This window comes from Anneissia japonica, unplaced genomic scaffold (genome assembly GCF_011630105.1).
Source record: "Anneissia japonica isolate Jap-2015-1 unplaced genomic scaffold, ASM1163010v1 scaffold234_len1672027_cov178, whole genome shotgun sequence".
Taxonomy (NCBI): Eukaryota; Metazoa; Echinodermata; class Crinoidea; order Comatulida; family Comatulidae; genus Anneissia; species Anneissia japonica.
Genome location: NW_022738761.1, coordinates 1,397,785 through 1,422,851, shown reverse-complemented (window position 1 = coordinate 1,422,851; position 25,067 = coordinate 1,397,785). Strand labels below are relative to the sequence as shown.

The following is a 25,067-nucleotide window of genomic DNA, read 5'->3' as shown; positions in this document are numbered from 1 at the left end:
GGGGGCGGGATCGGGAGTTCGAGACCGACGCTCGTCGCATTGCTTATGTGTGTCCTTAGACACAAATAAGAAGATATTTTACCTACGTTTGCCTCTCTCCATTCACGAGTAGGCCTACAAGTGGGTACCTGGTAGGTTTGCACACAACTGGGCAGATTGCAAGCTGCAATATTAGAATTCTCCCCAGGGAGTTGACTATATGTTCCATACGTGTTTGATCCAATGACCGGGGACGGTAATAATATAAAACCAACATAATAATAATAATAATAGTAATAATAATAATAGTAATAATAATAGTAATAATAATAATAATAATAATAATAATAATAATAATAATAATAATAATAAAAATAATAATAGGCCTAATAATAATAATATTATTATTATTATTATAAATATATTATACAATACATATATATATATAATAATATATATAGGTCTATATATTACGTATTTATATAATATATACATAAATAACGGCGCGATGAAATTATATTTGTTCATAATCAAGCCTCATCTAGGTCTTCATGGTAATTTAGGTTTTTTTTAATATTATTATTATTGCTGTATGTTAGTCGATGTACCGTACAAATCGCAGCCATGCTAAAGGATATTTTCTGGCCGGACGAAGCATGTTGTGGTGGCCTGTAGGAGCCTCCTTGTTTGCAAGTAACATTGGAACAGGACACTTCATAGGCCTGGCTGGTACTGGTGCTGCGTCAGGAATTGCTGTTGGGGCTTACGAGATTATGGTAAGACAAAGATTCAACTGTAGACATAAGAACAATAATATTTGTTAAAATGTGAAAAACTGTAAAAAATACAACAAAATAATTGTCACTATTTTATGTTTTAAAGCATTGGTACATGTATTGTAGTTAGAACTTTAACAGTGTTTTAATCTTTATTTTTACATTTTTGTCTAACAGTAACTGACCACACTAGGAAGTCTTTAAACTGTGAAGCATTATTATGCACTGAACTGTAATTTTTTATCTTAAAAAGCAGAATGTTTTCAGGACCGGGACCCTGATTGGAAAGCATACACTTTAACAACCAATCCATTAACATATAATTATGCATTGTTACCGCAATAACTTTTTTTAACCCTTGATACTTTTTTCTTCAGTCAATATTTGCTCTGATTCCTCTTGGTTGGATATTCGTGCCAGTTTACGTCTCAGCCGGTGTTTACACAATGCCAGAGTATCTGAAGAAGCGCTATGGGGGAAAACGACTGCGGATATTTATGTCAATATTGGCCCTCTTTCTATACATATTTACAAAAATATCGGTAAGGTTTCCATCAAACATAACCAGTGGATTTGTGATATCAGGGATATATACATATTTATCAAGAGAAAAACAGACGATGATTGACAATATACAATAAACTTTATAAAAAAAAAACACACACCACACAATATACAATACAGAGCTAAGTGACGTTTATGAGTAATATCCGTGGTTAATGGGATTAACGTGTTGTCATAGGTATGTAATAGCACCTCCCTAGTGATATGAAAGGCCTCCCACCAAACACATTATAAGTGAATTATTGTAATGATTGTAAAACTTTAAAATATGTAGATTGTTAGAAATTTATGATTCTATTATTTGTATGTTATGAAAACTAGCGGATCGGCCGTAATTAGATACGGTATCGTACATGATAAAGATTTTTTCGTTTTACGCTATTAACATATTTTTTTTAAACTGTTTTTACCTTTTTTACTAATTTTAAATAATTCTATGGCTTTTTTTTTTTTTAAAGAAATGTACTTTTTTCACTTGTTTTATCTTCTCGAACTTGTTGAAAACGATCCCTTTGTAATTTTAACTGTTACATGAACGAACAAGTCCTTTGTGAATTTTATTCTGTGTGTATATATTTTGTATAATTATATCATGCTGTAAATTTTGCATTTTCGAGATTAAATAAAGTTTTGAATGAATGTGCGTATTCGACTAGTCGTTCTTCGTTAAACCACGCCCACCTGTGCAGCGGTAAAATCCTACTTAACGAAGACTACCAGTCGAATAGAAAACTTGTATACTCGACAAAACAAAATGACTGCATGTGTAATCAAGATTGCTTCAGCTTGTGGCAGTATGGGTTTTTAGTAAAACAAATATTTTCACCCCGTTTTTTAATTCTGTTGGCCTACAATTATTTTTTTACATGTGGGTAAATATTATATTTTTTATTTTCTGAAATTCAATCTAAATTATATTAACACAAATGTTGTTTCTCAACTCACCAATCGGCCATGTTTGTTTTGGTCACGTGAATAACTTAACGCTGATTAACGCACTCTGGTTTACGTTATTTGTCGTCAACGAATTCTATTTACGATCCAGTCGAATGAAAATAATACTCAACGATAATTCGTAGTCAACGAAATGAACCAGTCGAATACGCCCATTGAATGAATAAGACGTCACATTATCTTATAGACTACAATTTTAGTGGTGTATATAAATTAATTGAAAAGCTTCATCAGTTTTCATTTGGTATTTGATTTAAAATTCATTTTATATAAAACCGAAATTGCTTAATTTTTTAACGTAAATAGTTTCGCTGACTACCAGTCAGCATCATCAGTACGAATGTGGCTTGGTTGGTTACCGTACTACTTTCTTCAGTAATAAAGAAGTATATAAATTATTGTTAATTTTATCGATACTTTTTAGTTATATAGTCCTAACTGTGTTTTTTAAATCTTTGTTATGTAGCCCACGTACCTAAAGTTTTCAAAATATTGCATTATCCTTGGCGGTGGGCTATAGGAAGCAGTGTGAGGTGTTTAGAGACAAATTTCGCGAATAAAATTGGCTTATTAATAATTTTGTATATCCACAGGTCGATATATTTGCTGGAGCCATCTTCATTCAAGAAGCGTTTCCTCAATGGAATATATATACGTCCATTGGTGTACTTCTCGCCATTACTTCCATTTATGCTATAACAGGTAAACAGTTACGAGACAAGCAAAGGTACTTGTTAGGAATAATGTTAGTGCATGTTACAGGCATTCCGGCACGTGTTTACGAAAATGATTACCTATGTATGGGTCGTTATCTAACTGGGCAATGGGTATATTTGGGTCAATAAACTTTAGCTAGAATCAGGGATGGATGGGGGGGGGGGGGGGGGGGGGGCAGGGCCGGCCCTTTTGGAAAGTCAAAACAAAAAAACAAAACAAAAAAAATTATCCATCGGCCAAAACGCCGCCCGGCGTTATTTCCGGGCGTCTAGGGTAGTGTTGTCTCGATGGGCCCCCTTTCGGAATCTCTGGATCCGCCTCTGATAATAAATGTGTCTTTTTATGGATATGTTATCATTTTTGTCCTCAAAACACTTGTCATCATTGTTGTAGTGATTGGTAAGTTTGGTTCAAACAGAACAATTTAAACGCGTTGACGCAGAACGCAATTGTTTGGCGTTTGCGTCAACAGTCTAATAAACGCTCTCGTAGTTTTTTAACATTAGAGCCAAGCAACTGAACACGCCTCTTGCACCTATAATCCTTGCCAATGTTAACTGTCATCCAAATACGTTTATTAATCTTTTAGGTGGTTTGGCTGCTGTTATTTACACGGATACACTTCAGTCTTTCATCATGGTAATTGGTGGCCTTGTTCTGATGGCTCTTAGTACGTATCTTTATCATGTTTTTATCTGTGTGTCACTACGAATTTTGCTCGCTTCAATGATCTATTCAAAATGTTGATATATATATATTTTATGTACATCTGTAATGTATGACTATGGTACATTTCACTTAGGCCTATTTAGACATGGTTGATGTGAAGTATTTGTTTTAATCTGTGTATCACCACGAATTATAACTGATTTGCTTGTCTCAATGATTTATTCAAAAATTTGATATCATTTTTAAGGTATATCTATCGTAGATTTCAGTTATTAGGCCATGGCTGATGTGAAGGCAACATAAAACAACAGCTTAATAACAACCAGTCTAAAGAGCGACATGCATTTATAATATTATAGGCCTATATATACATATTCTAATCAATCTTCGATTCAAACTCTTCCGACGTCTTTTCCTTCATCAACTGTGCCATCCGTTCCGGCAGGATATACCACACCAGATTCTAATAGCATAAGTATTATGTTTAACTCAGTTTTATGGACATAAATATAGTTCTTTATATTGACAGGTTACAAAGAAATCGGTGGGTATAAGGAGCTACAAGTACGATACTACGAAGCAGTATCCAATGCATCTCTCTATAATGACACATTGTTGGAATGCGGTATGCCCCGTGAAGATGCGTTCCATCTGTTACGTCATCCAACTGAATCAGATCAACCGTGGCCCGGTACGATTATTGGTATAATGTTTATCGGTGTTTGGTATTGGTGTACCGATCAGGTATGGCAGTAGCATTCTAGAAAATTTACCCCAAAACAAAAATACAATATGATCTGTTTGAAATGTGTACAAATAACGTGCATATGTGATCTTTGTAGGTGATTGTCCAGCGTGCACTGTCTGCCAAAAACGTCACTCATGCAAAGGCGGGCACTGTTGTTGCCAGTTATCTGAAGATTTTGCCAATGTTTATGATAGTAATTCCGGGAATGATCAGCCGCGTCTTATTTCCAGGTAATTATTTGCTATTAAGGAGAGATTTTGATTAGGGTAAAGTATTTTTTGAAACATTACCGTACGTCCTCCGTGGTTGTCGTTTCCTCCCTTCGCCTGTCCTTTGTCCAATAACACACCGATTACCTATCTGAGAAATGAGCTGATTGTTAAATTGGCATTTTATAATAATCTAGACCTATCATCAGTTGGCTATTGTAGATAATGTTTAATGTATGAATAAAGTTGGTGTTTTTATTTTGGTACAGACGAGGTAGCGTGTGTTGACCCGGATAATTGTGAAGCCGCCTGCGGAAGTCCCGTCAGTTGCTCTAACAGCGCGTACCCTAAACTTGTTCTAGAGATCATGCCTACGGGTGAGTAATATAAGGAACTACAAACAAACAAAATAAAAAAAAACAATTGAATCCTTTGTTCATCCCGCCGAATAATCTGTTCCTCTTAGTCAACAATAGTATTTTAGGTTCATGGAAATTCCCAACAAGGCCATTAAGTCGTCGGGAATGTTGAACCCCCTGGTTCAACGTTGCAGACGAATCGGTGTGCCTTCCCGATTGCATGGGCAGCTAGCAATGTACCCTGATTCGTCTGCAACTGGCAGCGCTAGGGTGAGCGATTAAACCCGAGCTTTACAAAAGCAAAAAAAAAAAAAAAAAAAAAAATGGCAACGGAATATCAATTAATGACCACTGGCTTTAGGTTTACGATTAAAAACATCTTTGAACGTAGGGCCTACACTATGCCTAATTTTATCCATAATAGCAGATATTCTTAATGACGTAGGCCTACATTCGTTATCGTCGATTATAGAGGGGTATCTACAGGTAAACATGAGTGGAGTAGACTGTAGGAGGACGCAAAAAAGTGAGGGGAGCTAGGGGGGAGCCTTTAATATATCGCATTATTTAGAACTACTTGAGTGCAATTTGTTTTCTCAACACAATTTTGGAGGAGTGTGCAAGTTTTTTTTTTCTAGTGTATTCCGCCTTATGACAAATTCCTGTAATATACTCATTGGTCTACTGTAGTGTTTCCTCCATTTTAAAGCTTTGTCCACACTATCAAATTTTATTTTATTTAAAAAATTGTTGTATGCCAATATAAAAAGTTCAAGTTCATTTTATTGGTCATATACATGACTACAATACATGAAATTTGCTTTCTTGGTAAATAATAAAAAACACTAACACTAATATTATAAGATACAAAGCACATATTACACAGAACAACACACACTGAGCATATTAAAATGTAAATAGGGCAAATCTATCGTTTAACATCTTAACTGAACTAGGAATAAGTGAGTCTTCTTCTATTTGTTTTTGTTAATGAGATAACAAAACAAACGATTATCGGATCTATTAAAACTGATGTACCGTAAATGGCCGAATAAGCGCCGCGGCGCATATAACATTTTTGGAGGGTTCAGTTCGAGAGCGGAGCTTATAAAATATATTGGCGTGGCGCTTTCCACGCCCGTTCCTTGTTACTTATCTCACGTGTTCCCGTAGTTCGGTAGGTCTATCATAGGTCCTCGTCATCGTAAATAAACGTTTATAAAGAAATGTCTTCATTTTGTTATTTTTACACTGTACTTATAAAAGCCTGTTTCTCAAAGTGTTCCATTACAGACTATAGCGCCGCGGCGCTTATTCAAGCATTTACAGTAATTTTGAAGTGTGTAGTAGTTATTATATAATAATAGTCATGATTTGCCTATATATGGTCAGGATGTGATGGTACCATGACCATATTTAGGCCTGTCACATGTTTTCGTCAAAATAAAACTTGATAGTCTGGACAGGGCTTTAAATTTCTGTTTGTTCAGACTTGTTGCTGTATCTTTCGCAGGTGCAAGAGGTCTCATGGTGGCAGTGATGATGGCAGCGTTGATGAGCTCTCTAACGTCAATATTCAACAGCGGCAGCACTATCTTCACCATGGATATTTGGAGACGAATTCGACCAAATGCCAACAACACAGAACTTATGGTTACTGGGAGGCAAGAGCAACATGAATTCTTAGCTTAAGATTAAAAAAAAATTATCCGTATTTGTTTAAAACAATAGAAACAAGTTAATTCTTCTTACAGATTGTTCATTGTGTGTATGTTGGTGGTTAGTATTCTTTGGATTCCAATCGTGCAGGCCTACCAAGGCGGTCAGCTATTCGTTTACATCCAATCACTCCAGTCTTACTTTGCTCCACCGATTTTCACTGCCTTCGTATTGGGTGTTCTGTGGCGTCGTATCAACGAAAAAGTACGTAATCTTTTATGTTGTGGAAACATGCCTCTAAGCCGTTTTTCAGTCTAATCATTTATTAGTATTAGCCATTTCTTATTTACAGGGTGCTTTCTGGGGCTTACTTATCGGAATTGCCATGGGTGTGACGAGAATGGTCCTGGATATTGTCTACCCAGCGCCTTTTTGTGGAGAGGGTGACACTCGACCAAAAATTGTCTACCAGATACACTATCTATACTACAACTGTGTTGTTGGAGCCGTGTCCATCGCATCAACGGTTATCATCAGTTTATTGACGAAACCACTACCAGATACATTTGTGAGTTTTCAGCCTATAAAATTGCTGTGAATGTTTAATATAACTAATCTTTAAAATATGAAGCATGTTGTGTCGAGGTGTGCTTGGATATACAGATATATTTCAAAGTGTGTTGAGATGTTTGTCGAGGTGGGGTGTGGCGTTGTGTACAATAGGTTGTGGAGGTGTGCATGGATGTAGGCTACCGTTGGTTGTCAATGTGTTCCTGGATGTACCAAGGTGTGTCAAAGTGTACTGGGACCCGATGTTTCAAGCTCGAGGTATGCCATGATACAAAAAGTGGCGCAAATATGTACTTGGATATGCCGATATTTGACAAGGTATGCCAGGTTGTACCGATGTGTTTTCGAGGTGTGCGAGGATGTACCATTGTTTGCCGGCGTGTGCTGAGATTCAAGATGTGTGGGGATGTACTGTTTGAAAGGTTTATAAATATGTGCCGATGTTTGTGTCAAAATGTGCCTTGATGTACCTGTGTGTGTCGAGGTGTGTCTGAAAATAATGGTGCTTCACGAGTTGTGTCGGGTGTACGATGTAGCGTTTGTTGAGGATATGCCAATGTACGAATATTTATCGAGGTTGCTGGATGTACTGATGTTTCTGGAGATGCCTGTTTGTAATGATGTTTGTCGAATGTTGTCGCATTACAGGCTTTATATGATTTGTGTAACAATTTAAAGTCTTCGCACACTGAATATGTGATATCTTAAGTTTAGGTAGACAGAATAACAGTTTTAGTTCTGGGGTTAAAATAATGAAAAAATATGAATTATAAACAATGTTATGCTAAAAAAAGCGTCATGTTGAACTTTTGTATTCTGATGGATCAAAGTTCATTATAAAATAATGTTATTACACTAATGCTTTTCATGTTAGATAACCGGCATGACATGGGCAACGCGTGGGCAACACGCCAATGATAACTCAAAGAATAATACAGATGAGCTTGAAATGGAAACATCGCCGGACGAAAAAAATGAAGTAGAAACAGAGGGTAAGTTTAATAAAGTTAATGTTTAGGCTATTTGTTCTAAATATACGATGAGAAAACTCTAAGTTTTTATTCTCTTGGTCCCCCTGATCCTCATCATCACTATCATCATCGTCATCGTCATGATCATCATTAATTTGATTTGAAACGTCAATTTCTCTTTTCAATAGATTATTCAAATACCCCAATTTGGAGAAGAACCTTGCGTTGGTTTTGTGGTTTATCGGATACGTCAGAGGACTCTACTCAGAAGGATGACGCGTTGCTTACGTCAATTGACGAAGATCCATTCTGGAGAAAGTTTTCGTTGATAAACGCTGTCATAGTTATGGGTGTTGGTGTTTTTCTGATGGGGTATTATGCGTAGAACACTCATTAGACAATACAGTATATACAGTATTATAAAATAATGTTTTCAGTTCCAGGCCTATAGAAAACCTTTTCTCAAATCATCTCACGTCTCATCTTGTGCATAATTCGTTCAAGCTTGAACGATTAGTGAGATTACTTTTAAAAATTAAAAACAATGCTTGTCTCAGTTATGAGATTGAACCAGGATTTTACCTTTCTGTAAAATCATGTGACATGCCTAAATATGGTCATGATGACATCCCATCATGATCATATATAGGCACATCATGACTATATATGGGCATACATCAGTTTGATAATCTGTCTGGACAGAGCTTGAGGTTGGGTCAGTGCATACACAGTGTCTACAAACTAGCTAGCCGACTGAGCAGAGCTGTTCTAAGTCACTGGATTTACGTTTCTTTGCTCTATGCGTATACCTACTGTAATAGACTTAGATAGATAGTCGTAGTATCATTTAGGTTTTAAACCCCGAATGTATTCAGTAGCACTATTTGTAGCTAGCAGAAGTGTTATAATCAGGCATACTTTATTTTAGTTCTGTAGATTGATTTTATTTTTAGTTGGTTTTGGTTGGTTTAGTTAGTTATACTATCTCATATTAAACATGATTGAACAAGTGACTTACATTGTGTTTTATTACTCTTCTATCTTTTATTGACTGTCATAGTTGCAACTGCTCACGACTATGTCGAAGGTCAAATGTATACACAAACAATCTAATGTATTTCACGACCACAATCTTTGTTACAAACATTCATTCTCTATTCTGTGATAGGCTGAATTATTTGGTTTATATGCCATGATCTTGGATGTAAGCGTGACAGTTAAAAAACTACGAGAGCGTTTATTGGTCCGAAGACTTATGAACCATTTCAAATCCATTTCAAATCGTCGTGGCGTTGCGTTCTCCATAGTATCGCGTTGGGCACAATGAGTACTTGGCATAAGAAGCTATAAGTGGATGGCAAATCAAAACATAAAACATAAATATATATTTTTTAAAACAAACATTTCTTTCTTGATTGAGCTTTTATTAACGTTGTTACTTGATTGTATAAACACTCTGGCCTTTATGTAAATTAAAAATGTTTTAAATAAAATTTATTCTTAATTTCCCACACGTATAAAGTAATTTCATACGATATGGCTCTGGTAAAAGAATAAAACGCTGGAATGTCTTGGTTTTATCATGTGGATACGACAAAATACTGTATTTCAAAAATATATTTTAAAACAAATTAATCATATCAAAACAAAATAAACAAAACAAACGGCAATAATTGGCCCTACTCACTATTTAAGATTTCTATTTCGAATAGAATAAGTGTGCTTTAAAAAAAATGTGCTTAAAATAAAATGCTGTACATGGTTTTGGCTGTTAACTTATGTTTACATTAACTTATAGGTTGTTTTAAATTTTTTTTATCGCTTTCCAGACTCAGTAATCGTCTCCCTCAGTATTTTGCCTCCAAATTTTACTTAATGCGATTCAAAGTGATGTACCAAAATATATTGCAAATGAAGCGCTCGCTTAACAGCGGGTCTCGCACGACGTTTGTTCCTATCGCAAATTATTCCAGTCGTTCACTCTATGACGCGCCCTCTCTATCTCTAGGCCTACTCGTAATGTCTGGCAATTAAAACTAAATTTTTTACAAATTGCCGTGTTCAATATTTATACCAATTATTATAAACTACACTGTAAAAGATACACACTTACAGACGTTATAAGCATGCACTGACCATTCATTTTATAATTTGAGTAAAACATATCTACAATATACTGTAGGCTTACCACATTCGTGTTATGTGTACGAACACATACAGTAATTATGTACACAACTTATTACGTTCAGAGTCATAAAATAGGGGTTTCAAATTTGCAAACACCTGAACTGAAAGTCAATATAACGATTGTATACCAGATTGAAGTTCGCTTTAAAAAAAGTCGGCTTGGAAATAGCCTACGTTTCAACTGTTACTGTATGGATGACTTTTTCCATAACATTCTCCAGTACTTTAACATTTAAAGAACCATCTTCGTTTTGATTCGTCTGGAAGTTTGGTTCACCAATAACTTCGAGAGTTGTACTCGAAACATGCGATGACTCCGTCGGCTTGGGAGAATCTTCAGAATGTGTGTGATCACCAGGTGACGGTTCATCAAAATCGGAATACGTGTTGGGTGTCAATGGATGAACTCCATTAGATGTGTTTACTCTGTCTGCGACAACTGTGAATTCTAACGACTGGTCATCATTCCCCTCGCTCGAGTATTTTCCCAGAAACATATCCTTATCCTCCATCAACATTGTCTGTCTGTAGTAATCACTTTCGGTATCTGAGGTGATACAAGATTTGTTTACGTTCATAGTTCCATCATGCAGACGGTCATGTAGGTGCAGATGTACGCGTTGTGTAAATTTGGCGCTACACTTTGAGCAATTAAATGGTTTTTCACCACTGTGTAATCGCATATGTGTTTTCAGGTTACTTGTGCTACTAAATCTCTTTTCACAATGGTCACAAATGTAGGGCTTTTCTCCAGTGTGTACGAGATTGTGCTTCTGTAGGTGAGCATATTGTGTGAAACCTTTTTTACACACGTCACATTTAAAGGGCCGCTCACCACTATGAACCCTTAAATGCACCTTCAAATTAGAAAGCTGTCCGAAAACTTTGAAACAAACATTGCATTCGTAGACAATTTTTCCGTGTTCTTTTCTCAGCGGATAAGGAAGCGACTTGTGTCCGTAAAATGGATTTGAGCATTTTGATCTCTTTCTTGAACTTTTATCTTGACTACTTATGCACTCTGTTGGACTTTGTTGTGTTGAAACACTATCATGGTCGGAAGCGTCTTCATTTGGATCATCAGGACTTAATCTACTGTGAAAACTATGTTCATTTTGGAAAACTTCACCGATTCTATACCTATTTGGAATGTCCAATCGGAGATCTGTTTTCTTTGTTGAAACATGCTCTGGGGGTTTGTTCAAATATGTTTTGGGTTGCTGCATATACACAGATGGAAAATCATACGGAGTAATGATGTACGGTACTGGTTGTTGGAGAGTCGGTGGTGAGAATTTGTTTCTCATGTTGTAATGCCGATAAATGTAGTCTGTTGGACTTACGCTTCGCGACTTCAGAATTGGTGATATTGGTTCGCGTTTGATGGTCGGCAGAGAGGACAGTCGTGCTGTTCGTGGTACGGCAAGACCCTTGTGGGTTGTAAACTCACTACGACCAGGGTGTACATGATCAGAAAGCCTAGGCGTCGGTCTCTCCGTTATCATCATTGTATTAAAATTATTGCAAATTGTAGGGTCGTAGTTTGTTCTATTTGTCTGACGCTCTACGGGATTACGGAGATCAAGCGCTTCTCCAGAATCGTTATCCGAATCACATCCTACCTGAAGTGGTTTTCCAACAAAATTGATATTGTTTCCTGTGTAAGAAAGTATTAAATTCGTTAGTACTGTAATATGAAAGATTTATTCGAATTATTTCGAATTCTTTGGACTATCCACTATATGCCGTAAAAAATTGAATTGAGAATGTAAACATTTAAATGATTTTCTCTTCTTCTCTTCTTGCTATGTGCTAAGTTCATACTTGAAGGCTTCTATCCACTAGCTCACTGATTTCAGGAAAGTGCTGTACCAATTGCAGTATTTACAATTATTATTAGGCCATGTATTTAAATTTTTAAATTTTAAAAATTAAACAAACCAAGGCTAATTGAATGTTAATCATATCATACCATTTGAACTTGATTTGGGAGGACTTGGAATTTTCCATTTCAGACGCTCACTAAACTCTTGACAGTACCATACAAACAACTGCTCTCCTTCTGGGATTGAGCGAGTGGTGTAGAAAAATATCTCGGTGCCATGTTGGCAAGCTACTACATTTTGGAGGGGGCTCATGTTGGGAGCAGGCTGAACGTGACGCATCCAGTTACTTTTCACCGGATCAAACCCATCTATGAAATGGACCAATGTATTTCTGTTGTAGATCTGAAATTAACACATTTCCTTGTTATTTGGTAGTGGTAATTTGTTCACAAAAAATATATATATATTTTAGCTTTCAACATTTGTTGTTAACACAAATATAGAAATTGAAAATTGAGGCAAGATTTAGTTTTGAAGAAATGTAGAAATACAAAAATTATTACAATATTAATATTAGTGAAAGCAAAGGAAATTAGTGTAATATTTAAATTCGTAAATTAGATTTTAAATTTTAAATTAATGTCCCATCGTTTTATTGTTAACTGCGATGACATTTTTTGTTAAATAAGATATACCAAGATACTAGGAAAAAAAATATATATTCTCATTATGCACTCCAGTAGTGGAACAGAAAAAGTAAAAAGACAGTAAAAATTCTCTGAAACATGTATTTTTAACTGTCAAATACAGTAATGCAAAACACAATTAGTACAATACCCTATAACCATGCTAAAATTTCACTCTTTGTATTTCACTCTATTATATAAGTCAATTGTAAAAGAAAGAGTGTTTTTTCTGCGGACTCGGCCTGACCTCACGTTATCAAGGCGAGCCGGGGGATGGTGGTGACTGTTCTTGCTGAGTGTGAAAGGCATTGTATAAATGCAATAAGGAAGCATTAAAGTTATGACACCGGAAAATTAACTAAAGTAGTCTAGCACCGTTTCCAAGAAGTAGAGACCGTCCGGAGTTATAAACACAAACACTGCTTGGAAACATAACGCTAATGAATGTTCGTACTTTTAAAGAGGCACTTCCTATCACTTCCATGGAAGATAATGATCATTAATATATTTAATTATGTTACCTTCGTTCAAGGACAATAAATCTTGTTATGAGAAATTATTGAAACTTAATTTGCCAAAATTTGTAGTATTGTGTATAAAAATAATAGGCCATGTTGTAAAACTGGTTTTTTTTTTCCAAGACACAAAAAAGGGTGACGAAAAACTCGGGAATGGTTATGAGATACTTATTTTTGAATAGGCCTATTTAAAAACTTTGGGAAATGGTGGAAAAGGGTGGTTAAGCCACCTTTCTAACGACTATACCTAGACCAACGTACCGTAAATGCTCAAATAAGCGCCTCGGCGTTTATAAAATTTTGGGGGGTTCAGTGCGGCGTTTATTGGAGAGCGGCGCTTATAAAAAATTTCCGTTCCCATATTACATAGCTCACGTATTCCCGTAGTTCAGTAGGCCTATCATAGGTCCTACGTCATCGTAAATAAACGTTTATAGAGAAATGCTTGTGTCTTCATTGTGTTCAATTCAAAATGTTTCATTACACACAGGTTAATATAAACTCTCGATTAAGCGCCGCGGTGTTTATTCGAGAGCATTGGCGGATCTGAGGGGGTCAGGGGTCCTGACCCCCCCCCCCCCTTTGGAAAAAAATTGAAAAAAGAAAAAAAAAAGATTCTCTTTGTACTAACTAACTTTGTAATACTAATACAAATGAGAACAAATATCTGACCGTTTACAAGACGGGAAAACCTTGAATTTTGATTAAAAGACAATTCAGAAGTCGGCAAAACTCATTTTTCGCCATCTAAGAACCAAAATTTTCCCGGGGAGAACCACCGACCCCCGTTTTATTTGGGGTTCATCGATTTATTGAAAAAAGAATATGTATGCAGCGACTCAATTTTAGTTATATACTGTACATACACACATAGTAGGGCTACTAGTATTTACAGTAGACCGAATAAGAATGAGAAGTTTACCTGACTGTTTTCAAGCGGAGAAAAACCTTAAATTTTAAAGAACTTTTTAAAGAAACCTTAAATTTTAAAGTCATTAAAAGACACCTCAGATGTCGGGAAAACTCATTTCCTGCCATCTAGTGATTAAATTTTTCCCGGGGAGGACCCCTGGACCCCCTTCCTCTTTGGGGTTATCCATTCATAGAAAAAAGACTATGTAAGCAACTACATAAGTAGGCCTATTTACTGTAATAAGAATGAGAAAATTAACCTGACCGTTTTCAAGAGGGGGAAAATCTTGAATTCTGAAGAATTTTAAAGTCATTAAAAGAGACACCTCTAAAGTCTGGAAAGCTCATTTCCCGCCATCTAAGAATCAAAATTTTCCCGGGGATGACCCGGACCCCCATTGTTTTTTGGCGTTTTTATGAAAAAAATGTCTGACCCCCTAAAAAACCCCTCCCCCCCTCCTAAATGTGAACCTAGATCCGCCCCTGCGAGAGCGCCGCTTTACTAAAAAAAAATCAGGCTTGGTGCGGCGCTTATTCGAGCTTTACGGTACATGCTACACACTCTCAGCAGAGTCGGTTGCACACGTACGCGTGCGCACGATGCATGCATGCCTCGAAGAGTGAAAGGCGTCTGGGCACATTCAGTCATGACGTTGATGACGTTTCTTCACGAGTTGTATGCACGGCATTCGTAGTCCATTTTAACACAGCATAAATGAGAATCTATTATTGTATTAATACTGTAGCAGATAGGAAAACTTTCTTTTTCTCTATCGCTCAACTGCGAAGCTTCACAATTATCATGTTTAATGAAAATGTAACGAAACGAAACAAGTACTTACCCTCCAAAAGTACGCAATCTCGGCATCATGTGGAACTTCCTCGGGCCGATAAATCTGACCGGTAAGGGGGCCAAATCGTGTTCCTACTGGAATATATTCTCTGCTAAAGACCCCGATTGTCTATTAATATGGATAAAAACATAGCAGGTTTAAATATTTTATCATTGTTAATATGGAATTTTTGTTTTATTCAATTAAATACCACGTTTCATAGTGGTAACAGAATATCACTATTGTGTAACTCCAATAAAGAAAATTATATGTTCCGTTCATTTAAAACATAAAAGAAGAATGACAATGTTCTAATTTAAATGTTGTAATAAAGAACAATGAAACGTACAATCAATTATGACCTCATATTTTTTTTTGTTATGATGTATGACTATCCAAGAAATGATTGTTTAGTAGTTATTTTTCATGGTCGTTATATTCAATTTTGAACACCATCCATAGTGTAAGTTTGGCAAGGCCAATGAATTCATGAGTTACCTTCCTTAAATGTATGGGACAAACATTGTAGGCTATGTCACGTAGGCCTTTAAGTTTTGTTCATGCTCTATTTCTATTACACAAAGCAACTATGTAAACAACCAATCACTTTCAGTTGTTAAAATTATCGTCGGCATATTTCCATTCGTTTTATACTCAGATAATCAACAACCTATAGAATTCTTCTCGCGCGTAAAGAATTCACAAAATACCTTCGCTTACCTCTTCGGAATCGTTTGCTTTCAAAACGAGATTCGGTGGGAGTGAAGCGATAGATAAATCTTCTCCGACGCCAATCTCAGTAGTTCTATCTTTTACCATGTATACGCACATCTTCTGGTAGTCTTCCTCTGCCAGGCAGCTACTGCTTTCTCCTTCAGCGGCACCCATACTTATCTCGCTATGCGGTTCTGTGAATGGGGTGTATAACGTCTGAAAAACAGGGAAAATCAAGATATCAACAGACAGGCAAATAATATGGAATTCGTTAAATATAGAATTAAGAGAGATCACTTCAAGTTATGTTATTGTTTCAAAGCTTAAAACATTTTTGTTATCCGAGTATTAAGAATGAACCTTGTTTTGTTTATTTTATTATTAATTAATTATTGAATTGTATTGTGTAGGGATGGGGATGAATCTATATGTATTTAAGAAAGGGACCAAGCTTGATTAGAAACATCCATTTCTTGGCTCCCATTGTAATACATACCCAGGGGCGGATCCAGAATTTTTCAAACGGGGGTGGGGGGGGGACAACATATTCAGAATAGATATAGCGCTAATTTCAATATATGCCTTGAAATTTTAAAATTTAGTGCCAAAACGGGGGAAACGTTCTCCTCGTGTCCCCTACTGGATCCGCCCCTGTTCATACCATGTTGTAGCATGTACCGGTATGTTTGCAATAAAGAGAAATATTGATAATGATACTGTGCTATTGGAACTTATAATGCTGCATATTATTATTTATGTATGTTCTCAAGCCCTTAAACTTAAAAATGTAATACAATAATACTATTCAATTGAAAAGTGGAGGCAAAAAAGTCGGCAATTACCAGATGTATTAACTACTGTAGGAGAGAAGAACAATTATAGATTTTGATTGGAATGTGAATGGATAGTCACAGGTGACAAGAGGAAGATGGATCACTTCAGTACGCCTCTCGTCAATGGCATGGAGTGGTTCTGTAGGCCTACTGGTAAAATGTAATTAAATAGGAAATGTATAAAAATAGAAAATGAAAATCTATAACTCAATTAAATAAAATTTATAATTATGATAATATAAAAACATTAATGATAAGAGCAACAACGTAGTCCGGGAAATAAGTTGTACCGTGTATATGTACCGCTACAAAAAAAAACAACAAAAAACAAACAAAAAACCCCTACGTACGGAGAACTAACATGAGAAGTTATATAAATAATACAAATATTCATGCGGTTTGTTATTACAAACCAAAATCCTTTTATAAAAATTCTTTCAAATTAACCATTACGCGTCTTAGGAAGTTGCAATGGTTTTATGAGGTGTTATAGTTTAGACTCGACTCTGGTCCAAAAAAAGACCTATTAATATAAACTTAAGTGATTTCGCTTACGGTAACCCCATGGGCAGTGTATGATCATTATGAGTAATGTAAATTAATGGGAGCATTACATTACTTTCCACTATTGGAGGAGGAGAAAAAAAGGGAAGAGCATAACGAGAAGGAATAATAATATTATTATCTCTGAGGAGAGTCACTAAAGTTGGCTGCTGACCAAACAATCATCAACAAACACTATCACAGCCATGCAACGTTTATCCTAAAAAAATAAATACAATAAATGCATTTCCGGTTTGAAAACTACATAGAAAAGCGCGTGAGACATTACTATACAACAAAATGTACCATTGCCTAGCACGGAATAACTCGCGGTTTGGAGCGGTAAATGATGATCGCATTTTAATAATCATAGATTTAAACCCTGAAAAATTTAATTCCTGCAGGATTACATTCGTCACACAACCCTGTTAGAGGCCGATTGACACTCCATTGCATCGCCTGGTAGCTTTTTCCTATTAAGCCCGACCCACATCGCGTCGTCAGCTGACGGCGACGATTTGTCACGTTTGAAAGCCATCGGGGATTCCATGAGACCGCGACGAGACCATCTATACGGCCACAAACGGTCAGCAGGCTGGCGTTGTCGGAAGCATTAATAGAGAGTGCGGCCGATTTCGTCGTGGCAATCGGCTTACTCTCATGGTAGCACCTAATTGGCCGTTACGGTACTGAAAGTATATAATATCGCCGTGTGAAAAAATATATTACCGTCAAGTAATCCAAGGCTCTATCCTCAACTTCAAGATCCCTAACATCTCCAAATACATCATCGGTGGCAGGACAAGTACACCCAGATAGTGTGTTACCTGCACCAATATTGTCGTCAGTTAAACAAGACATAATACTACCGTGGGCCTACCGGAAAATCATTTCAGGCGCTTGTGCGAAGTCAAGAGGCCTATGTAGCCATATGAGGCCAATGTAAACCAATAACCTTGTTGTCGCACAATTTTAAAAGGAAGTACTTGGAACTGATTTACATTAGAATTTTAATAAAAGAATATTTCACCCTTCTGTGATTTCATTCAGAAAATTACATGAGCAAAAGAAGACAGCCAATCACCGTATCGCTCTCTCTCTCTCTCTTTGGTAAGAAAATGAAAGGGGTCTATGGCCGGCACCTTAGAAAATGAAAACTGTCTCGTCTTTTGGTTTTGTACTTTGTCTGACTTTCTATGCTATATAATACAGATTGGCACCCGCTTTGTAGTTAATCTACTAATCTTTGTGCAGTATGTCTAAACAAGTACAACTGATACATTTAGAAGCACTTTTTAGATAACCATTTTTGTATAATAGTGACGCGATACTTGGTCCACTCTTACAGGCCTATTTAACATTTCTATGCATGAGTACGCTAAATAATATGGATTATTAGATCAAGGCCAAGTGAAGAAATTTATAGCGATCCTCCATTCTCAAGACCGTTGTGCATGTGATTGGTAGATTTTTTTCCTATTTAAATCAATAAATCAATCTAAAGACGATCGATCAATCAATCAAATCAGTCAGTCAGTCAAGCAATCAATCAAATCAGTCAGTCAGTCAGTCAATCAATTAGTCAATCAATAAATCAGTTAATCAATTACTCAATTTTTGAACCAATCAATGAATCAATAAAAATAATCAATCAGTCAATCAATCAAAAGAAACAAGAAACCATTCAATCAAACGATCGATTAATAATACCAATCATTCAGAAAGATGTATACCACTTACGATGTAAACCGAACACAGAATTTTACTTTGGTGAAGTTTTCATCCCCGTAGTACTTTTCTGTGTGTCATTCGAATAAATACTATAAGAACTTACACTGCATGTTTTCACCATCAGGTTTGGAAGAAGAGGCATTTTAACCTTATAGATTAAAATAATAAATGTGATGAATTGTCTTAAATACCTTGTTATGGATTGAGCGACCGTACACGGAGAAAGGTCCATCGATAAATTTTGTTAACATACTGAAAATTGTCTCTTCAACCCTACGAGGACGACGAGCGTACAGTATATTCAAATTAGTTCTCATCTAAACTAAAATCCAGCTAATCTCTAAATAAAATATCTACTTGTTTACAGCAGGTTAAACATCAACCTCGCTTTCTAATCTCAACAATAGACACAGGTGTAAAGTCCTTTTACTTGATACGAATTATAACCCCTCCAATTATCATTATGCCCTATAGGCCTTTCAAGTGAAAGGGCTGATATAGGACATGATTTTGTTATCAGTGTGTAACCTAAAAACTAAACCATAGATAGTATGTGTCTATGGTAGTTAGTTCTTTATTTATTCATACTCTCTGATATAAACCCCTTATTCGCACAGATCTATTTATGGAGTTCTTTGTGCCGTTTCTCTTTTATGGGTATTGTATATTCCACACCATCATACCAGGCCCATCAGAGAAAATAACTGCATAAGCTATTGTGTGGTATACAAGCGGTCTTTAATAACTGAATTTGAATTGAATTTTTATATCTTTGTTTAGCTCGTTGTTTTTTACTTTAGTTATCTTTTTAATTATTTTAATTGTGTATGTTTCCTTTGTGAACGCACCATCAGTCTGATGCGTGCCTCTGATCTAAAAGCTTATGTTCAATAAAGTTCAAGTCTAAAGTCATCAGATAGGCTACAACAGCATAATTAATGGAAGCTGTAAATGTATTACAGTATTTTCAATAAGAAATACAATTGATTAATTAAGAGGCATTTGTTGATTCATGTAGGCCTGGTAAACCATAAGTGATATGACTTAAAATAATTACATTTTTAATAGACCTTAAAGAGTACTGGTAAGTTGCTAAGTATAGCTTTCCGCGCATATTAATCTCATTGTAATATTAAACGAGGATATGCTGGCTTATAGATAAATTCAATATTTTGGGAATGTATAAGTAAATTAACAACGGACTGAGACAACGCCTATACGCCCAAAATATACTATGCAGTGGTAGATCTAGGAATACAAAATAGAGCCTTGGGAGGTAATCCTACAGACGGAGGATCTGATCACCTCAGCCCTACTACTATGGTTGGGGCTGAGGTATGAAAATTTGTGATTATGGCACCTCTAGATGACCGGAAATTGCACTGTTAGACTTAAACTTTGAATACAATTTTCTTTATATCTCCATTTTTTTAAATGTTTTGAACAATTTAGAGGGTGGGGGGGGGGGAGGGGCGGGCCGGCTGCCCTTGAATCCGCCACTGCTATGTACAACATAGGCAAGACGATAAACTTAAAATGTGTTGCTGTAGATAGACTAGTTTACGAAGATAGAAATTTCAAAGCCATGGTCTTGTTATGCTTCGCCTCACTTGAGAGAACCTAGTGAAAGTCAAAGTTGAAATGGCATAGATAAGTATACACCTATTGTGTAACAGTTGTATCGTTACTGAATGCCAGTAATGTGTTCTAAAGATGATTAGAGCGAAATACCTTTCATTTCAAAAACACCATAATCGTGCGTAGGTAGATAGACAGCAATGGGTATAATAGGTCTATATAGATTGTTTCCTGGCGATGCATAGGCCTAGCCGCCATATTTTAGTATATAAGAATAGTAAACTTCAATAAAGAATAATACTGTGAATACAAATAATAATAACAATAATATTCATTATACGAATCGATGATTGCCCTACCTGACGTATTAAAGTAACGAATGCTGGGTACGACGGTTCCCAAAAGCCCACGACCTCCAGATAATGCCAATAATACCAGGTAATACTATTTTGTGTAATAAAACGTTACTAACAGGCTGTACTTTTTATAGGCACATTAGTACTATTCCCATTTTATTTATTATAGTAGAGGATGAAGAATATGAATTAAAGACACTAAATAATTATTTAACAATGTAAATTTCTAACTGGAGAATCTCAAATCGATAATGGAAATTATATAATTAAAGACGATAAATGATTTTTTAATATTGTACATTTCTACCTGGGGTTCTCAAATATAATAATGGAATTTTTTTAATTAATGACGCTAAATAATTATTGAATGTTTTATACAGTTTTCTAACTGAGGGTTCTCAAATATCAAAGTTTATAAACTAAAAGGGAAAGTCCCCAATCAGGCATGGCTCAGATATTATTGGACTTCACCTTTGGATGTGTGGATATCTAAGCCGAGTAAACAAATCAGTCTGGTTGTTGTCTAAAGCTGATTCAATTTTCAAGTAGTGAATCGTGAAACGACACAGGCATACACCGGCGTTAAGTTCCTGGGCATGCGCTATTCATTGTGTGGCATAACAAAATGGGCATAACGATACATTATTCATTGTGGCAACATAAGTAACAAAAAAAAAGCTCCATTCAAACTTCAATAATGCAGATATGTTTCGCATGAGTTAGATGAAAACTTTCAATACAATACTTCTGGTTCCACATATATTTAGACTGCAATGTAGTATGGATTTAACCATACCCCCTGTGGATTAATATTATTATTATTATTATTAACCCTATAGAATAACCCCATCTATTTTTTTTTTTGAAAACTTGCCATAGATCCCAGTAGATGGTACGAGAACTTAAGCAAAGCTAAACTAAGAGTATTCATATTATTGTTTACGAAAATTATAGGCAAATATAGGCCTATAATGGATGACACCGTCTCGATAACATTAATTTATAACACATTTCCCTTTATTTTATAGAAATAATAGGCTTAAGAAAATAACTGGAAAGAAAGTAAGTCCAAATTTTACGTGAATATATATAGAATATTCCTACTCTTTTACGTGCATATATGAATAAGCAACATTACACACGTACGGGAACAACGACTCTTGAGAGTCAGGGTTGCCGGGTGCCCAGCCGTTGAGGAGAGTCCTAGCTCAGCCGTTGGGACAAAACGCGGTATATTCTGTCTGGGAAAAAATAACAATGGTTGGGCTGAGGTAGGTATGGACTCTGCTGGCCCATCTGTCAGGGAAAAGCTGGGGCCACCATCTGCCTCTAGTTAAACAGAGTGATGGAATTGAACCAGGACCAAAAACTCAACAATTAAGCTGCATTCACGCGCCGAATCCACATTTTTGGATCGGAAGGCTTAGGCCTACCGAACCGATCAGAAAATCAAAACCCCAATCGGAATTCAAGATTTCAGTCATTTAATTTATTCAAATCTAATTATAGGCCTAAGAAACACTTTCTCTGAATATCACTTGAACATCCCTGAAACAGGCCCGTAGTCAGGGGGATTTTTATGGTTCGGGCAAACCCCCTCTTTTCTGGCGAACCCCCCTTCACCTCGAATTTCCTGAACGAGTCCTACAACCCAACTAATGCATTTCAGACCCACCCAGACTCAGAATGTTTTGCGGCAGACCTTTCCAACCATAACACCTTTTACAGCATTATTAGAAGAACCTGGCTACGGGCCTATAAAATATTCAATTTGATATTTTTCTAATTTTTGATTGTTAAATTTCAGCCCCCGAAATTGTAATCTAGGCCCCGAAACCTTGACTCAGAAATATCGGGACGGTGTCCGACGGGGATATTTCTTTTATCATAATTATGTGATTATACTTTTCCTACATTGTAATCCCGGCCCCGAAACCTTTAATCAGAATTACCAAGTTGGTGTCCGGCGGGATATTACCGTATTGTAGTTAAGTGATGTAATAAAGCCTAACCTTGTAATTCCTGGCCACATTTTCTTGTTTGTAATTGTATATTGTACGGTATTGCAGGACCATATTGTAAAATAGTTAAGATCTCCTCTGTATATGTTATCCTGCCTAAATATGTATGTATGAATAGAGACGTTGGCGTTCAGCACATCGGGAAAAAACGGTCCGAAGATCGGTTCGGATCCGATGTGAATGCAGCTTTAAGTTGCACAATTTCGGATCGGAAAATTACCGAACCGGTCAGAAAATCGAATCAGTATGTAACAATATAGGGACAATGGCGTTATGCGCATCGGAAACACGGTCCCAAGATCGGTTCGGATTCGATGAGAATGCAGCTTAAAGTTGCATTCACACTGAATCCGAATTTTCGGATCGGAAGGCTTACCGAACCGATCGGAAAATCGAATCAGTATGTAGAAATAGGGACAATGGCGTTCAGCGCATTGGAAACATGGTCCGAAGATCAGTTCAGATCCGATGTGAATGCATGCTTAAAGTTGCATTCACACTGAATCCGATTTTTCGTAGAACCGAGTAGAAAATCGAATCAATGTGTAAGAATAGGGACGCTGGCGTTCAGGCATCGGAAACGCGGTCCCCGAATTTTGGTTCGGATCCCATGTTTCCAATGTGCAGCTGAACGCCATTGTCCCTATTCTTACATACTGATTCAATGCGTCTATATTTATCTAGCGTGAACAAGCTTAGTGAGTAGTAGAGTAGAGCGCCATCCTAATATATTAATTAATGCGAATGCCAATTTACATTTAAGAATTCGCCAGGAAACAAAGACAATGACGTCATGACCTACGAAAAAAAAATCACAACTGTGCATGGAATTATGAATTGAACTTGGCAAGGTCTTTGCCAAGAACTCTCGGTGCGTTTGGCCTTATATCGTCCTTCATGAAATACGGGGAACGAGTGAAAGCACAAAATCCAGATAAATTAGTAAAGGAAAATAAAACTTGTAAAATTAAAGATAAATGATGATGATGATGATGATGGAGATGATGATGATGATGATGTCGATGATGGTGGTGGTGTTTATCATAGGCCAACAAATATATGGAAGTTTTAAAACATTGTTATTTGCAGAATTTATTAAACAGGATGTTTATTATTAAGACACATTGTTTAAGAGTAGGACGACCAAATGGCGGCTCTGGGGTCCATGTTAGTACGCGTTATCGTGCACTAAAGTATATTTGTTGTTTTTCTTATTTATCCTTGGGTTCTATATTGATTTTAAAGTTTAAGATGAAGTTGAAAACAATGCTCTTTATATGTTCTGTCCTACTGTATAATGTCCTATTGTCTTCAGGGTGTGCATTTTCTCCGGGATACAGAAGCGCCACCAAGGTCAGACTTTCTTTCTCATGCAGTTTCGAATAATAGAGTCTGTTTATCGACAGTTTTCAATAGGTAAAGACAATTCACAACCCTGGTTATATCGCATGTGTTCGGCTACTGTTAGCTAGATCTGGTTGGATCCAAGTTCATTTGATATTTACTAAACACCATGGAAGCCTATACAGTTGCACATGTTGCTGTGGTGAGAGCACGCCAAGGCTACAGAGATTGTTGTGATGCCCATCGTTTATCGTTTATAAAGTGTGAATATCCAACACTTGTCCTTCTCGATATCAAGTTCATGTTATTATTGGTGTTTATTTTTTATTTGCATGGGTGTGTTACCAAGGACTGTAAACTGGAATTAATTACAAGTGCCGTGTCGCTAATTATCGGTTGCCCTAGAAACTAAATTGGTCATATTTTGCTTAATTAAGAATAAAAATAAAGAAGAATGAGCCAATAAAGAAGAAGGTTTAACTAGATTCGTCTGATGGTTTGATTAACTAATTATGAAGTTGTCGATACTACTAGAACCTAATGTAACTTCTTGGCTCGGTTGGGAGTACAGTACCGTCACGCAAAAATATAATTAGAATCAGACATGCTTTCTGTACAACTGATATGTATTTTAGTCCAAGGTACCTTAAAACGTCAATTACATTATATACAAGTGTATATAATATATATATATATATAATATATATATATATATAATATATATATGTATATATATAATATATATAGTAGGCCTATATAGGAAATATATTATAAATAATTAATAAAATTTTATATTATTCAGATTGCTAA

The 25,067-nt window shown here is 36.2% G+C and overlaps 2 protein-coding genes across 7 annotated transcripts in view; one reads left to right on the top strand and one right to left on the bottom strand.

The window, feature by feature from the left end:
- The window catches only part of LOC117117698 (sodium/glucose cotransporter 4-like), a 9,928-nt gene extending 736 nt beyond the window's left edge, over window positions 1-9,192 (top strand). Inside the window, exons 2-13 of the mRNA XM_033262089.1 lie at window positions 579-755; window positions 1,133-1,297; window positions 2,867-2,975; window positions 3,580-3,660; window positions 4,189-4,403; window positions 4,502-4,637; window positions 4,886-4,993; window positions 6,489-6,639; window positions 6,730-6,898; window positions 6,987-7,202; window positions 8,079-8,196; window positions 8,364-9,192. Coding sequence (XP_033117980.1) covers window positions 579-755; window positions 1,133-1,297; window positions 2,867-2,975; window positions 3,580-3,660; window positions 4,189-4,403; window positions 4,502-4,637; window positions 4,886-4,993; window positions 6,489-6,639; window positions 6,730-6,898; window positions 6,987-7,202; window positions 8,079-8,196; window positions 8,364-8,560 — 1,842 coding nt within the window. The 3' untranslated portion in view covers window positions 8,561-9,192. The remainder of the gene's footprint in view (window positions 1-578; window positions 756-1,132; window positions 1,298-2,866; window positions 2,976-3,579; window positions 3,661-4,188; window positions 4,404-4,501; window positions 4,638-4,885; window positions 4,994-6,488; window positions 6,640-6,729; window positions 6,899-6,986; window positions 7,203-8,078; window positions 8,197-8,363) is intronic.
- A 386-nt stretch (window positions 9,193-9,578) lies between these two features.
- The window catches only part of LOC117117696 (zinc finger protein 888-like), a 59,019-nt gene continuing 43,530 nt past the window's right edge, over window positions 9,579-25,067 (bottom strand). For 3 of the 6 annotated variants that reach the window (XM_033262086.1, XM_033262085.1, XM_033262088.1), the window contains 4 exons: window positions 15,858-16,067; window positions 15,147-15,266; window positions 12,335-12,590; window positions 9,579-12,019 (listed from right to left, as the gene is read on the bottom strand). In XM_033262086.1, coding sequence (XP_033117977.1) covers window positions 10,533-12,019; window positions 12,335-12,590; window positions 15,147-15,266; window positions 15,858-16,067 — 2,073 coding nt within the window. In that variant the 3' untranslated portion in view covers window positions 9,579-10,532. Of the gene's footprint in view, window positions 12,020-12,334; window positions 12,591-15,146; window positions 15,267-15,857; window positions 16,068-16,693; window positions 16,835-17,956; window positions 18,196-19,149; window positions 19,269-25,067 lie in introns of those variants that run through there. The other 3 variants (XM_033262084.1, XM_033262083.1, XM_033262087.1) reach the window with 3 other exon arrangements.